General features: G+C 37.2%; 2 protein-coding genes and 1 pseudogene across 6 annotated transcripts in view; 2 read left to right on the top strand and 1 right to left on the bottom strand.

Annotated features, from left to right (window-relative positions):
* Positions 1 to 5486, top strand: part of LRRC17 (leucine rich repeat containing 17) — a 48694-nt gene extending 43208 nt beyond the window's left edge. For both annotated transcript variants that reach the window (XM_042965003.1, XM_007083927.3), the window contains exons 3-4: positions 334 to 489; positions 4758 to 5486. In XM_042965003.1, the coding sequence (XP_042820937.1) occupies positions 334 to 489; positions 4758 to 5155 (554 nt within the window). In that variant the 3' untranslated portion in view covers positions 5156 to 5486. The remainder of the gene's footprint in view (positions 1 to 333; positions 490 to 4757) is intronic.
* Positions 1 to 22628, bottom strand: part of FBXL13 (F-box and leucine rich repeat protein 13) — a 205949-nt gene that overhangs the window by 103119 nt on the left and 80202 nt on the right. For all 4 annotated transcript variants that reach the window (XM_015538250.2, XM_042964988.1, XM_042964976.1 and 1 more), the window contains 2 exons: positions 19026 to 19121; positions 16486 to 16618 (listed from right to left, as the gene is read on the bottom strand). In XM_015538250.2, coding sequence (XP_015393736.2) covers positions 16486 to 16618; positions 19026 to 19121 — 229 coding nt within the window. The remainder of the gene's footprint in view (positions 1 to 16485; positions 16619 to 19025; positions 19122 to 22628) is intronic.
* Positions 14616 to 14773, top strand: LOC122236854 (annotated as a pseudogene).

Here is a 22628-nt window from a genome sequence, read left to right as displayed (position 1 = left end):
GATTTCACTTCCTTTTAGCTTTTTTCCCCCTAAAGCTTCCCAGGTGCTTCTAATGGACAGCCAGGAGTGAGCCCCACCGCCATGTCTAGGACATTTCTCTGAACAGCTCAGCAAGGAGTGCTATCCATTCCTCTAAGCCTGACGCACCTGGTCCAGGAGGCTTTGTTGGAGTTAGCACATTCTATATCTCATTCATACCAATGTTCTTTAGCTTTAGATGATCCCTTTCCCCTTTAGCTTTAAGAGTTGACCCTTCAACCACAGGTGGAACAGTGACTAAGAAGATGGCATGGGAGGAAACCTCGATAACCAGAATGTTATTAATTTTTCCAGAGCTGAAGAAAGTTCCAAACAACATCCCTCCAGACATTGTTAAACTTGACTTGTCATACAATAAAATCAACCAGCTTCGACCCAAGGAGTTTGAAGATGTTCATGAGCTAAAAAAATTAAACCTCAGCAGCAATGGCATTGAATTCATAGATCCTGGTAAGTTCCACAGAGTAGCCCTTTAAATGGGTGATGAGTATTCTCTGGGTTTTTTTTTTCCCCCTTTATGGCAACATGTATGGTAAGTACAATTTAGTTTTGAAAAACCTATATAATGAAAATTTTAAATTAAACATGATGTCTAAATCAGAATTTGTTTGGCACTCAGAAATATTTACCAAAATGTTGCTTTATGAAGGATAAAATACTGTATATTACTAAGCAACAGTTATTCAGTTGGTCCAAATAAGTGTTTTGTAGAATGGATTTAAAAAATAAGAATATGTGGTCAATAATATCTTAAACATGTAGTGACTTTTAAAGGGAAATTCAGATTTGGCATTTTCTTTGCTATTCATGAAGTTCCAATTTGTTTAAAGTAAACTTGAAACAATCTGCTAAGTACCAAGCTCATAAATTCATATAAAATGTGCTCAAGCCAGAGCCAGATGTATTTTATCTAATCCCAGATCCAGATTAATTTTCGTTTCCATCCCTCGAATCTCTTCTCCATTTGCTAATAATAAAGCCTCTGGCGAAAATGAGCATGTTAAGTAAACACACTGGATTTGGAAAGAACTGAGAATTACTGCAATATTGATCAGATTTGGGACATACATAACACACATGCCTTCATAGTGCTGCTTCAATATGAAAACTCCAGTCTATAAAAATGATTATTGATACTATTAATAATATAATGTTAATGTTATAAATGTTTTCAATTCAGTTGTTACTTCTGCTTTGCTTAATGATAATTTAATGCCATTAATAGAACAGTAGGATTTTAACATTGTAGAAGTACAAATTGAGAATGAATGTTCTGGAGCTGCAAAGGCATATTTTAGTATTTGTAACATCTTTTAAAATATTGAGAAATCATAATTTAAGGGGTGTCTGGGTGACTCATTCGGTTGAGCATCCAACACTTGATTTTGGCTCAGGTCATGATTCCAGGATTGTGGGATCGAGCCCTGCATCAGGCTCTGCACTGAGCTTGGAGACTGCTTGAGATTATTCTCTCTCCCTCTCTCTGCCTGTTCCCTGCTCACACTTGCATTCTCAAAAAAAAAAAAAAAAAAAAAGTCATAATTTAAAAATTTCCCAAAGGAACAGCATTATACTACACTTATACCTTAGCCTGTATAGACTTGGGGGTGTCTTTAAATCATGAGGTCAAAAGTCATTTTCATTTCACAGTGAATAAGAATACAACAGAGACATCCTTCTCCCAAATGAAGTGATCATCATGTTAGTGTGGAGATCAGTGACTGATAGCCAGTCTCCACAAAGCCAGGCCACAGGGTGAAGAATCTGGAGATGGAGACCCTCTCTTGCTGCAAGAGAACCAAAGAATTGCAAGACAAGCATGCCTTGTCACAGGTCCCTGGGCTTTCACGTATCCAGAGTATCAGTGCAATCGAGTTTTAGAGTTATCTCTAAAAGAGACTGAAATGTTTGTTATTCTAATGGCCTAAGTTAAATTTATTAAAGTAGTGAGTAATGGTCCAACAATATTTTAATTGTAATGGAACCAGTGTATAAAGAAAACTAGAGTAAAATGAAAAAACAGTGTAGAGACAGATAATAATGCAACGTGGGTTTGTTTTACTTCGAGTGATATTTTTCCCTCATCAACTATGAAGTTCCCATTATTGCAAGGATTCCTTTACCATCCTTGAGATCTCCTGAAGCCTCCTGAACTTGTTTACCCAATGTGTTTTCCTTGCTGACTCACAAGGTGAACTCTTGTTACCAGCAATAGTATTCTTGTTTTCTCCTTTGTTCAACTCAGTCCCAGGAAGGTATTTTCTACATTAACAAATATGTGTTGAGCACCTGCCAAATGCCAGCCACTTTCTTGGTATGTCTTCTGGAACAACAACAAAAAAATCTCCACACTTCAATAAGTCAAAATAGCCTAAAGAAGTTTCTAAAATAAAAGACCTTCTATATTTCAGGACCTATGAGATGAAACAGTGCCAAAGTAAACTCTGTTAACTACTTATGTTAGCAGGTATACAAATGCAATGAGATTTACTGGGGTCGTTTAATGTTTATTTATTTTGTGAGGGAGCAAGCAGAGGAAAGGCAGAAAGAGAGAGAGGGAGAGAGATAACCCCAAGCAGGTTCCACACTCAAAGCCGATATCAAGAGTTGGGCACTTAACCAACTGAGCCACCTAGTGATTTACTGGTTTTAAAAGGCATGAAATAACAATCTCATAAAATGCCAGACTTTATTGCAAAAGAGAGAAAGAAGACACCCTATTAAGAATTTATCTCCTTTGAGAAACAAATGAAAACCAGCTTTCCCAAATGCCTGAATACATATGGTTTAAGTAAAAACTATAGCACTTTCAAAATAAAATCTAGGAATGTTTTCACATGCTTTCAGTCTAAAGGGCTGACTTGTTTCAAGGAAAGTAAATTGTGAGATCATTGACTTACAGAGTGTTGGCAAATAGGGGGGAAAATGCAGTGTCTTCAAAGCTGTCATTATACTGGCTGACGTTTTGCTCCTCCCCAGCCCCCTGCCCTCTCCTAACACTCCCACCCAGGCTATTGCTTTTGCACCAAAGTAGAAAAAATTCTTTTTAGGGGAAATTATGCATTTTGTCTGAGAACAAATGATATGAAAATGGTTCATGATACTGGTATTAGAGCACATTTCCCAAATCCAAAATATGGACATTATATACCCTAAGTATTTTAAAACAATATTAAGGGGTTCTGGGTGGCTCAGTTGGGTTAAGCATCCAACTCTTGATTTCAGCTCAGGTCATGATCTCTTGGCTATGAGATGGAGCCCCATGTTGAGCTCTGTGCTGGGCGTGGAGCCTACTTAAGACTTTCTCTCTCTCTCTCTCTCTCTCTCTCTCTCTCTCTGTCTCTGTCTCTCTTCCTCCTTCCCTCCCTCCCTCAAAAATAAATAAATAGACAAACAAAAAACCGTAATGAGAAAATGTTTGAAACAGCAGCAAAATGTTTGAAATCAAAGTTGAGCAGTGAATTCTAGGGTTAGTCCACGTCAACTAAAATCTATGTTTAGATTTCCTTTTTACTCCTGGAGGGGGAAAAAGAGTTTTGTTGTCTTATTTCGTGTTACATATTTGATATTTGCTAATTACCCACACTCCAGCAGAATTAAATACATATGGATTCAGAACTGATAGCTACCACAGCTTGCCAAAACACAACCAGATGTTTTCAAAATGTTGATAAAAATTGTTTAGTTTTGGACTCTACAGGAATATCGTTCCCTCCCCCTAAAAAGGGAAAAGCTGCTTCCTAGGCATTTTCAGAGTTTGCTGTTGTCCCAGGGAACTGTCAGATCATCACCATACACATTTTTTCATTTTTTATGCACTTATGTCTTACATTTGAAATATTTTCCTAATTCATGCCTTTTTTGTGTGGCATCTTTCCAGTGAGTATTTAAAAAATGCACATGAGCCCAGAAACCATTTTTAGAAAGCTAACATAAAAGTGATTTTTCAAATAAAATATTGTAGTCAATTAAATCAAGGGAAGAGCTTTGTGTGAGCAAAAACATACTCCGGAATTTTGCATTGAGACACGTTACCGTTAGGAAAATATAATTAAGACCAAAATCCTCCAACACGGAAATTCTCTCCACAAAGGTAGTTGAGGAAAAAAGAAAACATTTATTATTGAATAAGCACTAAACCAAGATGTGACGCACATCACGGGCAATCTTCTAAGCGACTGCAAAGCTGAAAACGCAATACTTACATGTTTTCAGGATAAGTAACTCGTCCTCAAGTGAGAGGGCTTGACAGCATTCTTTGTCATACATGGGGCATCTTCACTCTATCTGGTAATTGAGGTGGCCAGTTATGTTAGCTAATTGGCTTTACCCAGAGGAAAACAAATTCCATCTTCGTGACTAAGGAGCAAGGCCCCTACCCTCCCTCAGAAACTGGGAGATAAGGGTACTAGCTCCCCTGACGTTTACATTTCAAAGAGATGGCTCTCAGGTCCTTGAGGAAGACATTCCTGGCTCATAAAGTTGACAGAATCCCTGGTTAGGCTTCTGAAGGATATGTATACATTTCAAAGAGAGGATAAAGTACTTAAAATTACAAGTTTACTAAAGTAAAGCTCTGAGAAAAAGGAGAGGAGGGAATTTTTTTTTCAACAAGGAGAATTAGGTCTCTCATTTTTGTGTATATGTCCTTATAATACGCCATACAGTTGCATGTAACCCAGCTACTCATTGCGTTAATAACTACTTTCTGTTTCTAGCTGCTTTTTTAGGACTCACACATTTAGAAGAGTTAGATTTATCAAACAACAGTCTACAAAACTTTGACTATGGCGTATTAGAAGACTTGTATTTTTTGAAACTCTTGTGGCTCAGAGATAACCCTTGGAGATGTGACTACAATATCCACTACCTCTACTACTGGTTAAAGCACCACTACAACGTCCACTATAACGGCCTGGAATGCAAGATGCCCGAAGAATACAAAGGGTGGTTTGTGGGAAAATATGTTCGCAGTTACTTTGAAGAATGCCCCAAAGACAAATTACCAGCCTACCCTGAGACATTTGATCAGGATCCGGAAGATGATGAATGGGAGAAGATTCATAGGGATCACACAGCCAAGAAGCAAAGTGTAAGAATCACTATAGTGGGATAACTTAGGAATTGTTTTGGTTGCAACTGTTTTGAGTTTGCTATACCGGTGTCAGAAAACCATATGTTTACATTTTGATTAACTGTGTTGCCTATTTATGCAGGGTTATCCAGTTACAGGAAGGTTCCCTTAATTATTATTTTTATTGTGAGAAATTCTAGCAACCAAGGGAATACTTCCATCCCGCTTGCCTGCCTGTTTGCAGACCGGCCTTTGGTGACGGTTCCACACTGGTAAACTGCAGGAGTTGGGTCCTAATGATGGCATTGGAATTTCATAACATCCTGTATATATGTTTTTACTGCCTTTTGAAAATAAAATTTTAAAAAACTTGGTTCATTTTTATATGCCTTGTGAGAGCTGCTTGTACACACCTAAAGGTGATCAAAGTGAAAATATATGAGCGCTTAGGAATAATAAAATATCACTCTCCCCTCTGCCCCTCCCACTTTTTTTTCCAGCAATTCAGCTTATACATAGAATAAAATTCCATTTCTGATTCCTGTGCATTCCAAAATGTGATCCTGGCAAACCCAAATTTTCAAGTGCTCTTCACTGATTCTTGCAAAAAACAAAACAAAACAAAAAACTGTCAAGCTAGACCTGAAGGAGAATTGTCACAAACAATAAATAAGAGAATCTGAGAATTATATTGGAGACTGGTCAGAAGATGGGACTCAGAAGAAGTTGTAGATGGTGTGAATCATAAGCAATGAAGAGGTATAAACACTAGTGAATGTGGAAATAGTGCTGATTTTTGAAAGAATTCAGACTGGGGAGCCACCTGCCAGTGGGAAATGCCTGAGCCCTTCCTGCTAAGCTAATATGTCAAGCATAAAGCAAAGGATGAAATTAGAAATCAGGGTCAGGATTTGGGATGAGGTAGAAGCAAACAGGAGGCAGTGATATCAATAGCAACTGAGTAAGAAGGCAGTGTCCAGGAGAAGCCCCATGGTATGGGTTTGCAGATTAGAAATCACTCACCCAGAGAAGCAGATCCGCACAAAAAGAGGAAATACCTGGAGACAAACCCCATCAGCTTGTGTTTTGATAGTTAGCTATACTATTACAAAAATAAAATGAAAAGAATATATACATATCCTTTACCACTTTTTTCGGGATACCTGGCTGGCCCAGTCAGTTGAGCAACTCTTAATCTCAGCTCAGGTCGTGATCTCACAGTTCATGGGTTCGAGCCCACAGTGGGCTCTGCACTGTCAGTGCAGAGCCTGCTTGGGATTCGGTCTCTGTCCCTGACCCTGACCCACTCTTTCTCTCTCTCTCTCTCTCTCTCAAAATAAATAAACTTAAAAAAAATTTTTAAACAACTTTTTCCTTTTTATAGACATTTCCCTTTCACTCTGAGTTGAATACATTTTCATTCTTCTATCAAGGTATTCCTACAAAGTTTAGCAACTGGTCTCATTTGATCCTTGCACAAAAGCATAGAAGATAGTATATGACAAATAGTTTCTTTCATATACAAATAGTATATGACAAATAGTTTCTTAAGCACCTACTAGATGCCATACACTGTGCTAAAAGCTTCACATATTCTATTTCTAATTCTCAACAAGATCCCTCTGAGGGAGGTAATACTATCTGTCTTTTCTAGATGAGGAATCCAAAGCTTGGAGTTTAGGTAGCTTGGATAACGTCACAGAGCTGGCGGGTGACAGAGCCAGCATTCAGGTCCATCTAAGCCCTGGCTGCCGGGCAGGTGTGCAGAGCACTCTCACAGTCACTGTTGGCCACGGCTGCCTCACATCAGAACCTGCAGAATCAGACCCCAGAAGAGGAATAGTTACCAGGAAAGTTAAGCCTTTTTGTCCAGAAACACCCACGAGGGCAGCTGGCAGGAGAGAGTCTTTGGCCCAAGTCATTTAGTACATATCAGAAACCAAGAGAATGGGATGCTGGAAGAATTGCTGGAGCTAATGGTTCAGGGAAGGACCCTAGATTATGAAGTTCTAACCACACTGCCCATTTTACCAGTGGTTGGAATTAGGGGGAGAGACTTATGCATACTTGGGTCTCAATGCAAATCTTCACCTTACTGTTCAATCTGTTGCCAGAGTGTGAACGTTCATGAACACTCAGAATAGTAAGGACACAAGACCTGAAACAGCCAAGATGTGACGGTGGAAAAAGCCTGAGTGGGACCTCAGTAGGAGACCAAGTCACGTGGTAGGGACACAAGGGTTCTGGGAGGAAGAAAAAAAAAGAGATTAAATCCAATTCAGAGAAAGGACCCAAGTTACTCTCTGGTTCAATTTTTGGAGGCTAGTTGGTGATTTGATTGGTTGATTTTTATCTACAGTGTCACCCTCCAGGTCTAATTGGAAATAAAGCGCTAGCAATGCATAGAAATTGATCCAGACCATCCAAAAGTAAATTAGAGTTGTTAGTATCTCCCAGGACTGAAACTGAAGTACATTTTTGAAAGCTTAGGATTTGCCCCTTCTCTGTATCAGAGTTTATACTTTTCAGGGAAGTAATAGTTGATCAATGATGGAATGAACAATTAGGTACATCCCCTTCTGCCAATTTCTTGATAGTTTAATAACTTGCCTTTGAAACTGCCTTCTGTTCAATAGATGATGAGGGTCAGGAGATTTTAAAAAAATAAGTATATTTTGTGGCAGTCAAAAATATAATAATACTGAGAACTACATATTTGAACATACATGTTTAAATGTCACTTGGCTATTCATCCAAATGTTACTTGAGCATTTGGATAAATACTCAAGTTTTGTTTTGTTTTGTTTGTTTTAACTTTCCTGCTAATCCTGAAATTCCCTAATTTTTCTGAAGTAAGATTCACTTCAAGCTGAGGTCTCTTGAGTCCTAAGTCTGAGTCAGCTCAGACCTACTGCCTGGTTATTTGGGAAAGATATTTAACATTAACCAGTTCAGAGTTTTCATTTACTAATCATTCATCCTCTGGAGCTTTATGCCCTATGTCAACTAACACCTGTTTCTGAAAAATCTGTTTCTCCTGCTCTGGCAAATAGAAGCAATTCAGTACTAAGAATCTACTTGCCTAAATTCTATGAGACATCAAGGCTCCTTTCTTCAGGAGGTGTGGGGTATTGGTGTGTACAGGAAGATGTAATATGTGACTAACAAATCCATATCAATGCTAGAATGAATAAGAACAACACGAACGTGGCAGGCAGACTGGAAAATTACTTCATAATCCTGTTCAAAAAAATGTCAATATTGTATCTCATAAATTCTAGAAGCATAAACATGCAACTCCAAGGGTATCCACAAGTCAAAGCTTCTTCCAGACTGCTCTAATCTTGCGGTCATTGAGTGAGTGGAGAAAAATTAGGGATGGCTCCTCATCCCTAATATATCTGTTTTACTCCAGCACAACAACACAACTGCTGAACTTAAAAATCACTTGTGGGGGCGCCTGGGTGGCTCAGTTGGTTAAGTGTCCGACTTCGGCTCAGGTCATGATCTGGCGGGTTCATGAGTTCAAGCCCCACGTCGGGCTCGGTGCTGACCGCTCAGAGCCTGGAGCCTGCTTCAGATTCTGTGTCTCCCTCTCTCTCTGCCCCTCCCCTGCTAGTGTTGTGTCTCTCTCTGTCTCAAAAATAAATAAACACTAAAAAAAACCAATCACTTGTGTACCCTTGCCAAACATTTGCTAAAGTGTTTTAGCATATACTCTGCACACTTGATTGTCACAATATTAAAGCAAGCATTTTCTCCCCTGCTTTCATCTGCCTTTTAAACATTTTAAGATAACAATTTAAAGCTAATTTTATTATAGAGTTTTTGCAGACCAGGATTTTGTACAACTCTTGTGGCCATTCAGCCAAACAGCTCAAATAATCAGCCAGTATTTATCTTCAGTGTAACAGTCAGAAAGTCAAACTTCTTGCCAAAAATGTGTGTAATTCTAGACACACCAACAGACTAACCTTAGCTGGGGGGAAAAATTGAAAAGCTGAAACATCTCTGAGGTTGGGTTTTATTTAATCTTTGATACACTCGAGGTAGCTGGAATTAAAACTGATTTTATTAAGTAATCCTTAGCAAATTGAAAATATCACAAAGATGAGATAAGCATTACATTTACTTCCTTAGAAAATTAAGGTCTACTCAGGCTTTCATGTTTAATTTTTTCCATGATAAAGGCATTTTTACCAAGAATTACACTTCTAGATAAATACTAAATTAAAAAAAAATTTTTTAAGTTTATTTCTTTATTTTGGGAGTGAGCAAGCATGAGCTGGGGAGGGACGGAGAGACAGGGAGAATCAGAAGCAGGCTCTGCGCACTGCCAGCACAGAACCCAATGTGGGGCTTTATCTCACAAAAAGTGAGATCATGACCTGAGCCAAAATCAAGAGTCTGCCACTTAACTGACTGAGCCACTCAGGTGCCTTAATACTAAATTTTTTTCTAATTTTTTTTTTTACATTTATTTATTTTTGAGAGACAGAGCACAAGTTGGGGAGTGACACACACACAGAGAGAGAGAAAGAGAGAGAGAGAGAGAGAGAGAGAGAGAGAGAGAGAGAGAATCCAAAGCAGGCTCCAGGTTTCGAGCTGTCAGCACAGAGCCTGTTGTGGGGCTCAAACTCACAAACTGTGAGATCATGACCTGAGCTGAAGTCAGATGCTTAACTGACTGAGCCACCCAGGCACCCCTTAGTACTAAATATTTTTAAGTAGACAACAAAATATCAAAAAACTTAAGACAGGGGGCCCAGGGTGGCTCAGTCAGTTAGGCATCTCTTGATTTCAGCTCAGGTCATGATCTCACTTTTCATGAGATCGAGCTTCACATTGCCTCTGTGCTGACAGCACGGAGCCTGCTTGGGATTCTCTCTCTCTCTGCCCCTCCCCTACTCACTTGCTCTCCCTCTCTCTCTCTCTTTCTCTCTCTCTCTTTGTCTCTCTCTCTTTCTCTCTCAAATAAACTAACTTAAAAAAAAACCCTTAAGACAATATTTTTGGCTCTCTTAGACCTCAGATAAAATATAAACTAAGGTCCACGTATCTATATATATGATACAATAAATGAAATACATATGACATATAGAAGACATTGTTATCTGATGTAATGAACATATGCCCATTGTACAGTATAGAATTTTCATTTTTTGGCCCTCTCTGTATTTTCCACACAAGTTGCAATTTCATGTTGCCCATTTCATCTCCATCCCAAACTTCCCAGTGGACTTTGTGCATAGGCATCAGGAAAAGTGTTTATGTGGAAACATGTTAAAAAAAAATCCAGGGAAGATTATAGCCATATATGCCAACATTTTAAAAGAATATAAACCTCAAATCAATAAGCTTAACCTTCCACCTTAAGAAACTAAAAAAGAAGAGCAAGCAAAACCCAATACAAGCAGGATAATAAAGATTGGAGCGGGGATAAAATAGAAAATAGAAAACCAATAGAATCAATAAAAATCAAAGTTGATGTTTAAAAATCATGTTCATAGCAGCATTATTTCACAATAGCCAAAAAGTGGAAGGAACTTGTGTCTACTGATGGATGAGTAGATAAACAAAATGTGGTTAAGAACATCTAATGGAGTATTTTTCTTTCTTTTTTTTTTCAATATGAAATTTATTGTGAAATTGGTTTCCATACAACACCCAGTGCTCATCCCAACAGGTGCCTTCCTCAATACCCATCACCCACCCTCCATTCCCTCCCACCCCCCATAAACCCTCAGTTCGTTCTCAGTTTTTAGGAGTCTCTTATGTTTTGGCTCCCTCCCTCTCTAACCATTTTTTTTTCCTTCCCCTCCCCCATGGTCTTCTGTTAAGTTTCTCAGGATCCACATAGGAGTGAAAACATGGAATCTGTCCTTCTCTATATGACTTATTTCACTTAGCATAACACTCTCCAGTTCCATCCACGTTGCTACAAGAGGCCATATTTCATTCTTTCTCATTGCCATGTAGTATTCCATTGTGTATATAAACCACAATTTCTTTATTCATCAGTTGATGGACATTTAGGCTCTTTCCATAATTTGGCTATTGTTGAGAGTGCTGCTATAAACATTGGGGTACAAGTGCCCCTATGCATCAGTACTCCTGTATCCCTTGGGTAAATTCCTAGCAGTGCTACTGCTGGGTCATAGGGTAGGTCTATTTTTAATTTTTTGAGGAACCTCCACACTGTTTTCCAGAGTGGCTGCACCAGTTTGCATTTTGCATTCCCACCAACAGTGCAAGAGGGTTCCCGTTTCTCCACATCCTCTCCAGCATCTATAGTCTCCTGATTTGTTCATTTTGGCCACTCTGACTGGCGGAGGTGATATCTGAGTGTGGTTTTGATTTGTATTTCCCTGATGAGGAGCGACGTTGAGCATCTTTTCATGTGCCTGTTGGCCATTTGGATGTCTTCTTTAGAGAAGTGTCTATTCATGTTTTCTGCCCATTTCTTCACTGGATTATTTGTTTTTTGGGTGTGGAGTTTGGTGAGCTCTTTATAGATTTTGGATACCAGCCCTTTGTCCGATATGTCATTTGCAAATATCTTTTCCCATTCCGTTGGTTGCCTTTTAGTTTTGTTGATTGTTTCCTTTGCAGTGCAGAAGCTTTTTATCTTCATGAGGTTCCGATAGTTCATTTTGCTTTTAATTCCCTTTCCTTTGATGTCTCAAGTAAGAAATTGCTGCGGCTGAGGTCAGAGAGGTTTTTCCCTGTTTTCTCCTCTAGGGTTTTGATGGTTTCCTGTCTCACATTCAGGTCCTTTATCCTAATGGAGTATTTTTCACTCTTAAAAAAGAGAGAGATTCAGATATGAGCCTCCACATGGGTGAAACTTGCAGACATGATGCTAAGTGAAAGAAACCAGGCTCAAAAGAGCAGATATTGTATGATTCTACTTATATGAGGTAGCCAAATCCATAGAGAAATAAAGTATAATGGTGCTTGCCATGGGTTGGTAGTAGGGAGAAATGGGGAGTTCATATTTCATGGTTCAGAATTTCAGTTTTGCAACTGAAAAAAAAAATTGGAAAAGTTCGGGAGGTGGATGGTGATGATGGTTCCACAACAATATGAAGGCACAGAACTGTACACTTAAAATGGTTAAAATGGCAACTTTCATGTTAAGTATATTTTTCTACAACAAAAAAAGAACTAAAAGTTGGTTATTTGAAATGATCAACAAAATTAACAAACCTGTAGCTAGACTGACCAAGAAAAACAAGAGGGAAGATGAAAATTTCTAAAATTGCAAATGAAAATGATGCATTACTGCTTACTTCACAGGTATAAAAAGGATTATAAGAGAATTCTATGCACAATTATGCCTCAACAGATTGGTTTACCTACACGGAATTGGCAAATTCCTAGGAACACACAAGCTATCAAACTTGACTCAGGAAGAAACATAAAATCTGAATACATCTCTAACAAATAGGTATATTAAATCAGCAATCAAAACACCTCCAACAAAGAAAAACCTAGGGCCAGATGGCTTCAGTGGCAAATTCCACCAAACATTTAAAGAATAATTAACACCAATCCTTCTCAAACTCTTCGAAGATGTGGAAAAGGAGAAAATAGCTCCTAACTCATTCTGCGAAGCCAGTATTACCCCGATAACAAAGCCAGGCAAAGACGTCACAAGAGAGGGAAACTATAGGCCAATATTCCTTTTAAATATAGATGTGAAAATCCTCAACAAAGTATTAGCAAAGAAAATACAGCAGCATGGTGAAAGGATTATACACCATGAATAAGTGAGATTGGTCCCAGGAAAGTGAAGGTGGTTCAACATATAAAAATCAATCAATGTGATAGCAACATATTAATAGAATGAAGAAAAAATCTCAGTGAAAAACCATTTGACAAAACTCAACACCCTTTTATGATTAAAAAAAAAAAAAAGACTTGGAATGAAAGCTTCCAGAGATATGTGCCCTGCCATTTGTCAGAAACTCACCCCAGTGTTCAACCACCATTGCCAACATGAAAATCTTAGGTCAAACCAAAACATTAAATGTTGCATCTCGAGTCCATTTTCTTCCTTCAAAAAAGAGATGTATTTAATAGTACATTTTTCTGGGGACAGAGAGTGAGTTTGGGTGGCTAGCACATTTTTTAAGTTTTATTTAAATTCCGGTTAACATACAGCATGATATTAGATTCAGGTGTATAATACAGTGATTCAACAATTCCACGCAATGCCCAGTGCTCATCACAACAAGTGCACTCCTTAATTCCCATCACCTGTTTAACACAATCCCTCCACTTACCTCCCCTCTGGTAACCATCAGTTTGTTCTCTATAGTTTAGAGTCTATTCTTAGTGTACCTCTTTCTTTCTTTCTTTCTTTTTTCTTTGCTTGTTTTGTTTCTTGAATTTCACATGAGTGAAATCATAAGGTATTTATCTTTCTGTGACTTCTTTCACTTAGCATAGTACTCTCTGGTTCCAACCATGTCGTTGCAAATGGAAAGATTTCATTCTCTTTTATGGTTGAGTAAAATTCCATTGTATACATACTACTTCTTTGTCCATTCATCAGTCGATGGACACTTAGGTTTTTCCATAATTTGGCTATTGTAGATAATGCTATAAACTGGATGGCTAGCACATTAAGGCTTACAATTATTTTAACTCTTTATTACTAATAAAGTAATAAATTCATTCAAGATAGCAGACTAAGCCCATATTTCAGCTTTCCTCTCCTACCCAAATTCTGAGAAATGATTTTTTTTTCAAAAATCTGTAATATCTCTGGAAAACAAAACAGGAATGGTATTGGTGGATCAGAAATTAATAGTTCCTAAAATTCCAAAGGCAGACATGACCAGACTGAATTAGGAACAAACAGAACATGGCTGCTGTAAAAAAAGGAACAGCATTATATCTCTATAAAGAGTGTATCCCAGAAATAAAAGATATAATAATAACACTATTCTCATTAAAAACATGAAAAAAGGAGTCAAGAATAAGACAATATGGCTCCATATCCCTGCTACTGGGAGAAAAAAAAAAGGAGAAATAAAAGATATAAGACTAGGAATGAATGGAAATAAATGATCTGCCTGTAAAACCCAAAAGAATCAACTGACAAACTGTTAAAACCAAGAAGACACTTTAATATGTAATCAAATACAATAACATAAAAACTATAGCTTTTTTCAGTATCAGCAACCAGTCAGAATTATCCCATTTGGTATATTTTATTTATTTTTCTATTTAAAATAATCTATATTTATTATTTTTCTATTTAAAAAAAATTGCAGATACACTTGAAACTCTTTGTGAACCTTTTCCCCATTTCATTCAACTCTGTCCACCTCAAGAGATAACCACTATCTTGCATTTGGAGTTTTCCTTCCCATGCATGCTTTTTACATTTTCCTTAAATATGTATTATTGAAATTATTTCAAAAGGTAAAGTATATATTATTTTGCACATTGAAAACTTGTATGCAAATGGTATTAGATTATCTATGTCATTATCGCTTCTCGGCCTTTTGGCTAAGATCAAGTGTAGATTATCTATGTCATTCTGCAACTTGCTTTCCCTCATATATCTCTAGACTCATGTTGAGTATGTTGGTATTTACATGTTTATGGCTTTCTTTCTCATTATCTGAAATCAGTATGAATGTACACTTTTCTAAATATGTTTTTTCTCTCATTTCCAGAAATATATAAGGAAGCTGAAATGCACCTTAAAAAACAAATGGGTTGGGGTGCCTGAGTGGCTTAGTCATTGAGTGTCTGACTCTTGTTTTCAACTCAGGTCATAACCTCATGGTTTGTGGGTTCATGCCATTAGCACAGAGTTTGCTGGGTATTCTCTCTCTCTTTCTGTCTGCCCCTCCCCCACTCACATACTCTCTCTCTTTCAAAATAAATAAATACATATGTTAATGCAATGGACTGAATGTGCCCCTTGGCCAAATTCACATGTTGAAATCCTAGCCCCCTGTGTGATGGTATTAGGAGGTAGGGCCTTCAGGACATAATTAGGGTAGAGCTTTCATGAATAGGATTAGTGCCTTTATACAAGGAACCCCAGAGATCTCTCTCTCTCTCCTTCTCTCTGCCATGTGAGGACACAAAAAGATGACAACCATCTATGACCTAGAAGAGGGCCTCTCTAGACCTGATCTTGGACATCCAGCTTCCAGACTGTGGGAAATAAGTTTCTGGTGTCTACGAGACTTTATTATGACAGCTCAAACTGACTAAGGCAATTAAATACACATGTCACAGTGAAAGTACAAAGCAGCTGGGAGAAAATTGGAAATAACCTCAATATCCATCAAGAGGAAGAAAGTTAAATTATGCTACATCCACAGTATGGAAAATGAGTTTAACGATTTAAAAATAATTTAGGAGTTCTATATAGACTGACATGGAAAGATTTTCAGGATATAAAAGAAAATATAAAACAATATGATCCATTTCATATTAAAATTTTTAATTGTGTATTTTTAATCACATATATGTAAATGTATTTTAGAAAAACAGAAAACTAGGGGTGCCTAGGTGGTTCAGTTGGTTAAGCACCCAACTTCAGCTCAGGATATGATCTTGTGGTTTGTGGGTCCACACTGGGCTCTGTGCTTGCAGCTGGGAGCCTGGAGCCTGCTTCAGATTCTGTGCCCCGTCTCTCTCTGCCCCTCCCCCACTTGTGCTCTGTCTCTCTCAAAAATAAAATAAAAACATTTTAAACAATTTAAAAAAAGAACAGAAAACTAATACCATTGAATACCTTTGAGTAAGTTAATGGGTTTGAGGGAGATACAGGAAGGTTTTTTGCTTTTTACTGTCTATTGTTAGAATTTTTAAATTGATAATATATTCTTATATTGTATTTTTTTTTAGTAGATGAATTGAAGATACATAGATAGACAAATGCTAGACCAAAAAAAAGTGGTCAGTAAGAATGGACAAAGGACCAGAGCACCTGGGTCGCTCAGTCAGTTAAGTGTCTGACTCTTGGTTTCAGTTCAGGTCATGATTTCATTATTTTGTGAGTTCGAGCCCCATGTTGGGCTCTTGTGCTGGCAGCATGGAGCCTGCTTGAGATTCTCTCTCTCCCTCTCTCTCTCTCTCTGCTCCTACCCTGCTCACATTGCCTCCATCTCTCTCAAAATAAATAAACTTAAAAAAATAAGAATGGACAAAGGACCAACTCCCAGATCATACAATCCATTAAGAGTTGACTATATTATAAGCATTTTAAATGTTTTTAATTGGCATTCTTATGGCCTAAGACCATAACTGAAGTGTCCATTTTATTTTATATTTTTCTTTATATTTGTTTAATTAAAAAACATAAAAGCAAGACAAAGAGTTGTAATGAACATACTCACTGACAGATCTCAAGGTTTTCAAGCGGAGAATACAACCACGAAAATTCAAACGCAGCACGTTTAGACGCCACCTTTGCAAAGTAGACACTATATATTTATCTGTGATGATGTTTTTTACTGTGGAAAAATCAATCTAAAAAGGATAAACAAAAGACGTTAAGAAGTGAGAAATATCTTTTGCATGTAAAAATTTTTAATATTTTTAAAGCACCAAGCAACATTTCTTCACCACATCTCTCATTTTTTCATTTCTTTGTTTTCATGGTCATTCTGGAGTTTAATTACAAACACATTTTTTTTGTTCATGGTCATTCCCAGGTTTAATTGCAAACAGATACCAAATGTCCAGTCCAGGTCGACAGCTGGGAGGACAAGAGTCTCACATCTACCCCACAACAGAGTTGATTGTCTTGGAGTGACCTGGATAGCCCCCCATCACCCCAGGTGAGCCCCAAGCCTGCTTCAGTGTCAATGAACTCATCCTGGGTTCATTATTAATGTATGCCTGCTTCTTTATTCATGAGCACAGACTATGTGTTAAGTTCTTGACTATGGAAAAGACAATTCAGAGCAAGAGATTTATAGTGGCCTTTTCATAACTCATAATTTGGAGGAGGGAGGTCTGGAGAGAAGGAAAGAGGACTGACTGTACCTGGCTGATTGCATGTAAAATTGAAGAGCACAGAGGTTTATGTGAGTGCTGAGTGATGAGGGCTGGTTGACAATAACATTGATATCATAGTATTAATAATGTATTTCAGCTACAAGATTAAGTTTATGAACTTCCAATTTCTCACTGCCTTCTGAACACAGCTATTCTTTGTGCTAAAATGTTTGTTTTAGCTGTGCCACATTTGAGCACTCCAAAATGAAGGCAAAACTAATAGAAGATGAAGGCAAACGTAGAATTGCAGAAAGAGAAATGTGCTGAACATAAAGCCTTCCTACCCAGGCTTTGTTCTTCACTGACATGTGCTCAGATTTTCTCTGACTTAACCTATTGAGAAGTGCTAGTTTTTTCTGCCAGGGCAGAAATGCTAGCTTTTTCTGCCAGGCTTCTGCAGGATTTGTCCTGATCTTAATGTCATATATATTCTTTCTCTTTCCAATCATTTGGATTCTTTTTTTTTTCTTTCCTAATTCTTTACAGGTTTTCCAAAGAAAAAAGTAACATTCCCCAATCTGTCACATAAGAAAGAGATTTATTACTTTAAACCATTGATTCTCAAAGTATGGTCCTGGGACCAACAGCATCAGCATCACCCTTGAACTTGGAAATACTAATTCTCAAGCCCCACCCCAGACCTACTGAGTTAGAGACTCTGGGTTGGCAACCAGCAATCTGTTTTAACAATCCCTTCAGATAATTCTGATGCATTCTGAAGTTTGAGCATCACTGCCTTAAACTAAAAATAAACCTAAGGCAGGAATATTAAATTTGGTACCTAAGATGGATTAGCCGAGACAGAAGCACATTTTCTTCTTGCCATTGTTGCACAAGGTGAGAGTGGAAGCCAAGTGAAGCCAAGAATGGAATGTCAAGAGGTTGACTTGATTTATGAGTGGTACCTGTCAGCCCCTCTTAGTTTCTTCGTTTAAGGTTTAGAATTTATGTGGAATGGTTCCAGCCACCTATTCATAGGTCGGTCTGAGCACATGATGTTATAAGTCTTCTGATCACTAGCAGTTAAGGAGGGGTGGTAAAGTCATCTACTAACTGGACATTAGGTGACAGGGAAGATGTTGCCACCATAACACTAGTTGACAGCATAAATTATTACAGAGATTAAAGTATCATCCAAGGAAAAGAAAGAAGTCAGCAGAGGCAATTTATGCTTATTTTTTGTTGTTGGCTGAGACCCCTCCCCAGTGTCTCATTGGAATAAGAAACACAAGCATGTTCTAGGTTACAAGAATAGTATAAAAATAGTACAATGACAAGGATAGTATAGAGGTACCTGCCTAGAAGTCTATATTAGAAAACGCCTGAGTGTATATGTGTCTGTGTGCATGCAAACACACTAAGAATATCAAACAAGTTTTGTTTACATGTCGTATATTTTAGCCCTATTTCTTGTTAGTTTTTTTTCCACTTTACTCTATATTTTGTGCTATTTTGTTATGTTTTTTAAACCACTAATAGGGGCTGATATTTATTGAGTGCTGCCTACATGCCAGGCTTTATAGGAAGCACTTCACTTGCATTTCCTCAACTTATCTCTGCAGCATCCTGAGTGAGGCAATGTTAAGTCTAATGCAGATCTAACGGAGCTTTGTTTCAATTTAAAAATAATATTTGATTTATATCTACCATTCAAATTAGAAAATACTTATAGTCTATCTCTTAAAATAACATTATTATCTTTCTGTCTTTTCCTTTGGACTTGTGCCTGGGCAGAAGAGAAACAAATGCACCTACTGTTTGTGGCCCTGTGGGGGGAGCAGGGGAAAAAGTAGTCCCTAGTACAGTTGGCTTTTGTGGGGATCGGTTCTCCTTTAAGAACTAGGATCAAGTCATAGTTCAGGTAGTGTCTACTTACACCATTCCACAACGAGCTTGCTTGTGTCATCAACATCCAGGAGTGACAAACGTGACTACATATTATTTTATCTTTTAAGCTGAGGTAGAAGAAAATCTAAACACAAAGAAGAGAAATACACAATTTTGAAAACTGTGTGAATTTGGATATAACTCTTCCACTTACCTTTTGTTGCTGTTGTTAATCATGATAATATAATTCATATTGTAGTAGCAGGGGTTTAAGTGCTGGAATTTGATCTGATGATAGGAATTTTATCTAAAGCACTGGAACTTATCTGATGATGCCTTTGATATAATGTGATCTTTACAATTGATAGTCACAGAAGGATAGGGAAGAAGATATGCAGATTTATTTTCTGAATGACAGTGGCTTTCTGCTACAAAATGAGTGATTTTTCTAAATAGATGGTACGTAGAAGATGGTACATAGAAGACATTCAATGATTGCTTGCTGAACTCAACTGGATTCTTTTTAAAGTTAAAGAATTCCTAGGAAGGGCACCCGAGTGGATCCAGGGTGGCTCAGTCGGTTCAGCGGCAGACTTTGGCTCAGGTCATGACCTCATGGTTAGTGAGTTTGAGACCCACGCTGGGCTCTGTGCTGACAGCTCAGAGCCTGGAGCGGGCTTCAGATTCTGTGTCTCCCTCTCTCTCTCTGCCCCTCCCTTGCTCATGCTCTGTCTCTCCCTCTCTCTCAAAAATAAATTTTAAAAAACATTAAAAAAAAAAAAGAATCCTAGGAAAGATCAATAAACCCATCTTGCCTTCTATTTCTGGAATAACAGTAGACTAGAAAATCTGCAAGTCCTCTTGACACAAAATATAAGTAAATGATAAAACAAACCTTTTAAAAAATATTTCTTTAAATATTTTTTTAAATGCCAGCTTCATTCAGCTATAACTGACATATAAAATTCAAGATATTTTAAGTACACATTGTGGTGATTTGAGGTACATATACATAGTGAAAGGATCCCCCTCCCGCAGACAGTTAATTAACATATCCATCACCTCACATATTTATCTTTTTTCTTTTTGATGATAACATTTAAGTTTTACTCTCTTAGCAAATTTCAATTATACAACACGGTGTTATCAATTAAAATCACCATGTTTTATGTCAGATCCTCAGACCTTATACATCTTATAGCTGAAAGTTGTAGCCTCTGACAACCACTTTTCTACTCTCTAAAACAAACATTTTTTTTTAACATACCTGGGTTTTTAAGAAAGTAAAGAAAATATCCAGGCCCAAAGTCTTTGTAAACCCAGACTCATAAGAAGGTGTTCAGTATAGTTGCTCTACGTAAGGGAGCAGTGGAGATGGTTGCTGCTTTGCATAATAAATAGATTCAGATTTTACTGGTCATGCAGGGACAGAAAAAGTTACCAAGCTTGTACAAAGCTGGGAGTCCTAACTGAGTCAGAGAGATTAAGAGGAACAGACAGAGTCAGAAAAGAGGAAAAAGAGAGAGAAATCCAGCATTATTAAACAGACAGGATTAAACAACAACAACAACTACCTATTTGGTGAGGAAAAAACTAAGGTACCTAGCCTGGGATTAAAAACAAACAAACAAACAAACAAAAAACCCAGAGATTTTAAAACCAAATACTAGATATATGGATTGGAATTTTATTATTTGTGGGGTCCAGTTTATTACCTTTGTAATTGGATTTGATACATTAACATACAAAGAGCCGCGAACTTGGTGGTAACTCTGGGATATTTGGCAGAAATAAATACCATTTCTATGAAGAGACACATCTTCAAACCATGCCTTTTAGGATTCCTACAGATTAATCCCCCCCAAAGATGAGCTTTCAATAGAAATTACAAAACGTATGAGGGAAAAAAATGGAGTTTGCCTACAATAGACCCTTCACAAAAGAACTTCCAAAGGACAATGGAATCAGAAGAAAGGAGTGAGATGGAAATAGTAATGATGGGCAAAGAAACTAAGTATGAAAATAAAACCATTAACCTTAAAAAGCATGTAATGGTCATGACTAATATGGGATACAAAAACAAGGTGGAATAAAAACACTAGATAGTACTAATATTCTAAGATTGAAGAGAGAGTAACCAGAGTTTAAGTGTTTTAAATTGTAGTGATTATGAGAAAGAAAGTATGGGTCATAATTTACTTTAGGCTTTATTAAGGTAAATTCACATGTTAAAAATATTTCAGAGAAACCACTGATATAGTAGAAATAGAATGCATATCTTTTAAAGCATGAAAATGGGAAAAAGGGGATAGATTTTTTAAATTTAAAAAAAAAAGGCAGGAAAGGAGAAACGAAGCATACAAAAAAGAGGATAATAGTATAGTAGTAGAAGAGAAATATTAATCCAGTTATATCTAGTAACAATAAATTTTTAAAAATCCATTAGTTAGAAAACAAATATTATTCCTAATGATATTTTTGCTTAAATGTTTTCCCTCTGATACTACCAGAGCTATAAACTTTCATCATTTTGTGTTCATCTTGTTCAGAGTTGTATTTTAGATAGATTTTTTTAATATTAGATAATATTTATTCCCATTGTAATGAAGAGAAAACTGAGGGTGAAAGACTGTAAGGACCCCTCTATATGACATGTAGACTGATGTGACAGAGCAGGAATTCAGGTCTATTTTTTTTAATTAATTTGTTTTTTTGATTGAAGTATAGTTGGCACACAATGATACATTAGTTTCAGGTGTTCAATGGCAATTTGACAACTCTATACATTATGCTGTGCTCACAAGTGTAGCTACCATCTGTCACCATGTACGCTATTACAATACCATTGACTATATTTTCTATTCCGTACCTTTCATTCCTGTCACTTACTCATTCCGTAACTGGAAGCCGATACTTCCCACTCCCCTTCATCCATTTTGCCCATTCTCCCATGCCCTCCCCTCTGTCAACCATCAGTGTTCTGTATTTATGAGCAAGTTTCTGCCTTTTGTTTGTTTTGTTGTTTAGATTCTACATTTAAGTGAAATTATATGGTAGTTGTCTTTCTCTGTATTACTTCTTTCTCTTAGCATAATACCCTCTAGGTCAATCTACGTTGTCCCACATGGCAAGATCTCATTCTTTTTTATGGCCAAATAATATTCCATTGTTTATATATACCACATCTTCTTTATCCCTTCATCTATCAGTAACATGTAGGTTGCTTCCATATCTTGGCTATTGTAAATAATACTGCAGTAAGTATAGGGGTTCATATATATTTTTGAATTAGTTTTTTGTTGGTAAATACCCAGTAGTGAAATTACTAGATCATTTGGTATTTCTATTTTTAATTTTTGAGGAGCCTCCATACTGTTTTCCACAGTGGCTGCATCAATTTACATTCCTACCAATAGTATGTTCCTTTTCCTTCACATATTTACCAACATTTGTTATTTCTTGTCTTTTTGATTTTAGCAATTCTGACTGGTATAGATGATATATCATTGCAGTTTTGTATTTCCCTTATGATTAGTGATGTGGAGCATCTTTGCATGTGTCTCTTGGCCATCTGGATGTCTCCTTTGGAAAAAAATATTTGGGTCCTCTGCCCATTTTTAAATTGGATTATCCTTTTTTGTTGTTGTATTTG

This window comes from Panthera tigris, chromosome A2 (genome assembly GCF_018350195.1).
Source record: "Panthera tigris isolate Pti1 chromosome A2, P.tigris_Pti1_mat1.1, whole genome shotgun sequence".
NCBI lineage: Eukaryota > Metazoa > Chordata > Mammalia > Carnivora > Felidae > Panthera > Panthera tigris.
The sequence above is the reverse complement of the archived record's forward strand: the minus strand, read 5'-3'. Positions and strand labels throughout refer to the sequence as shown.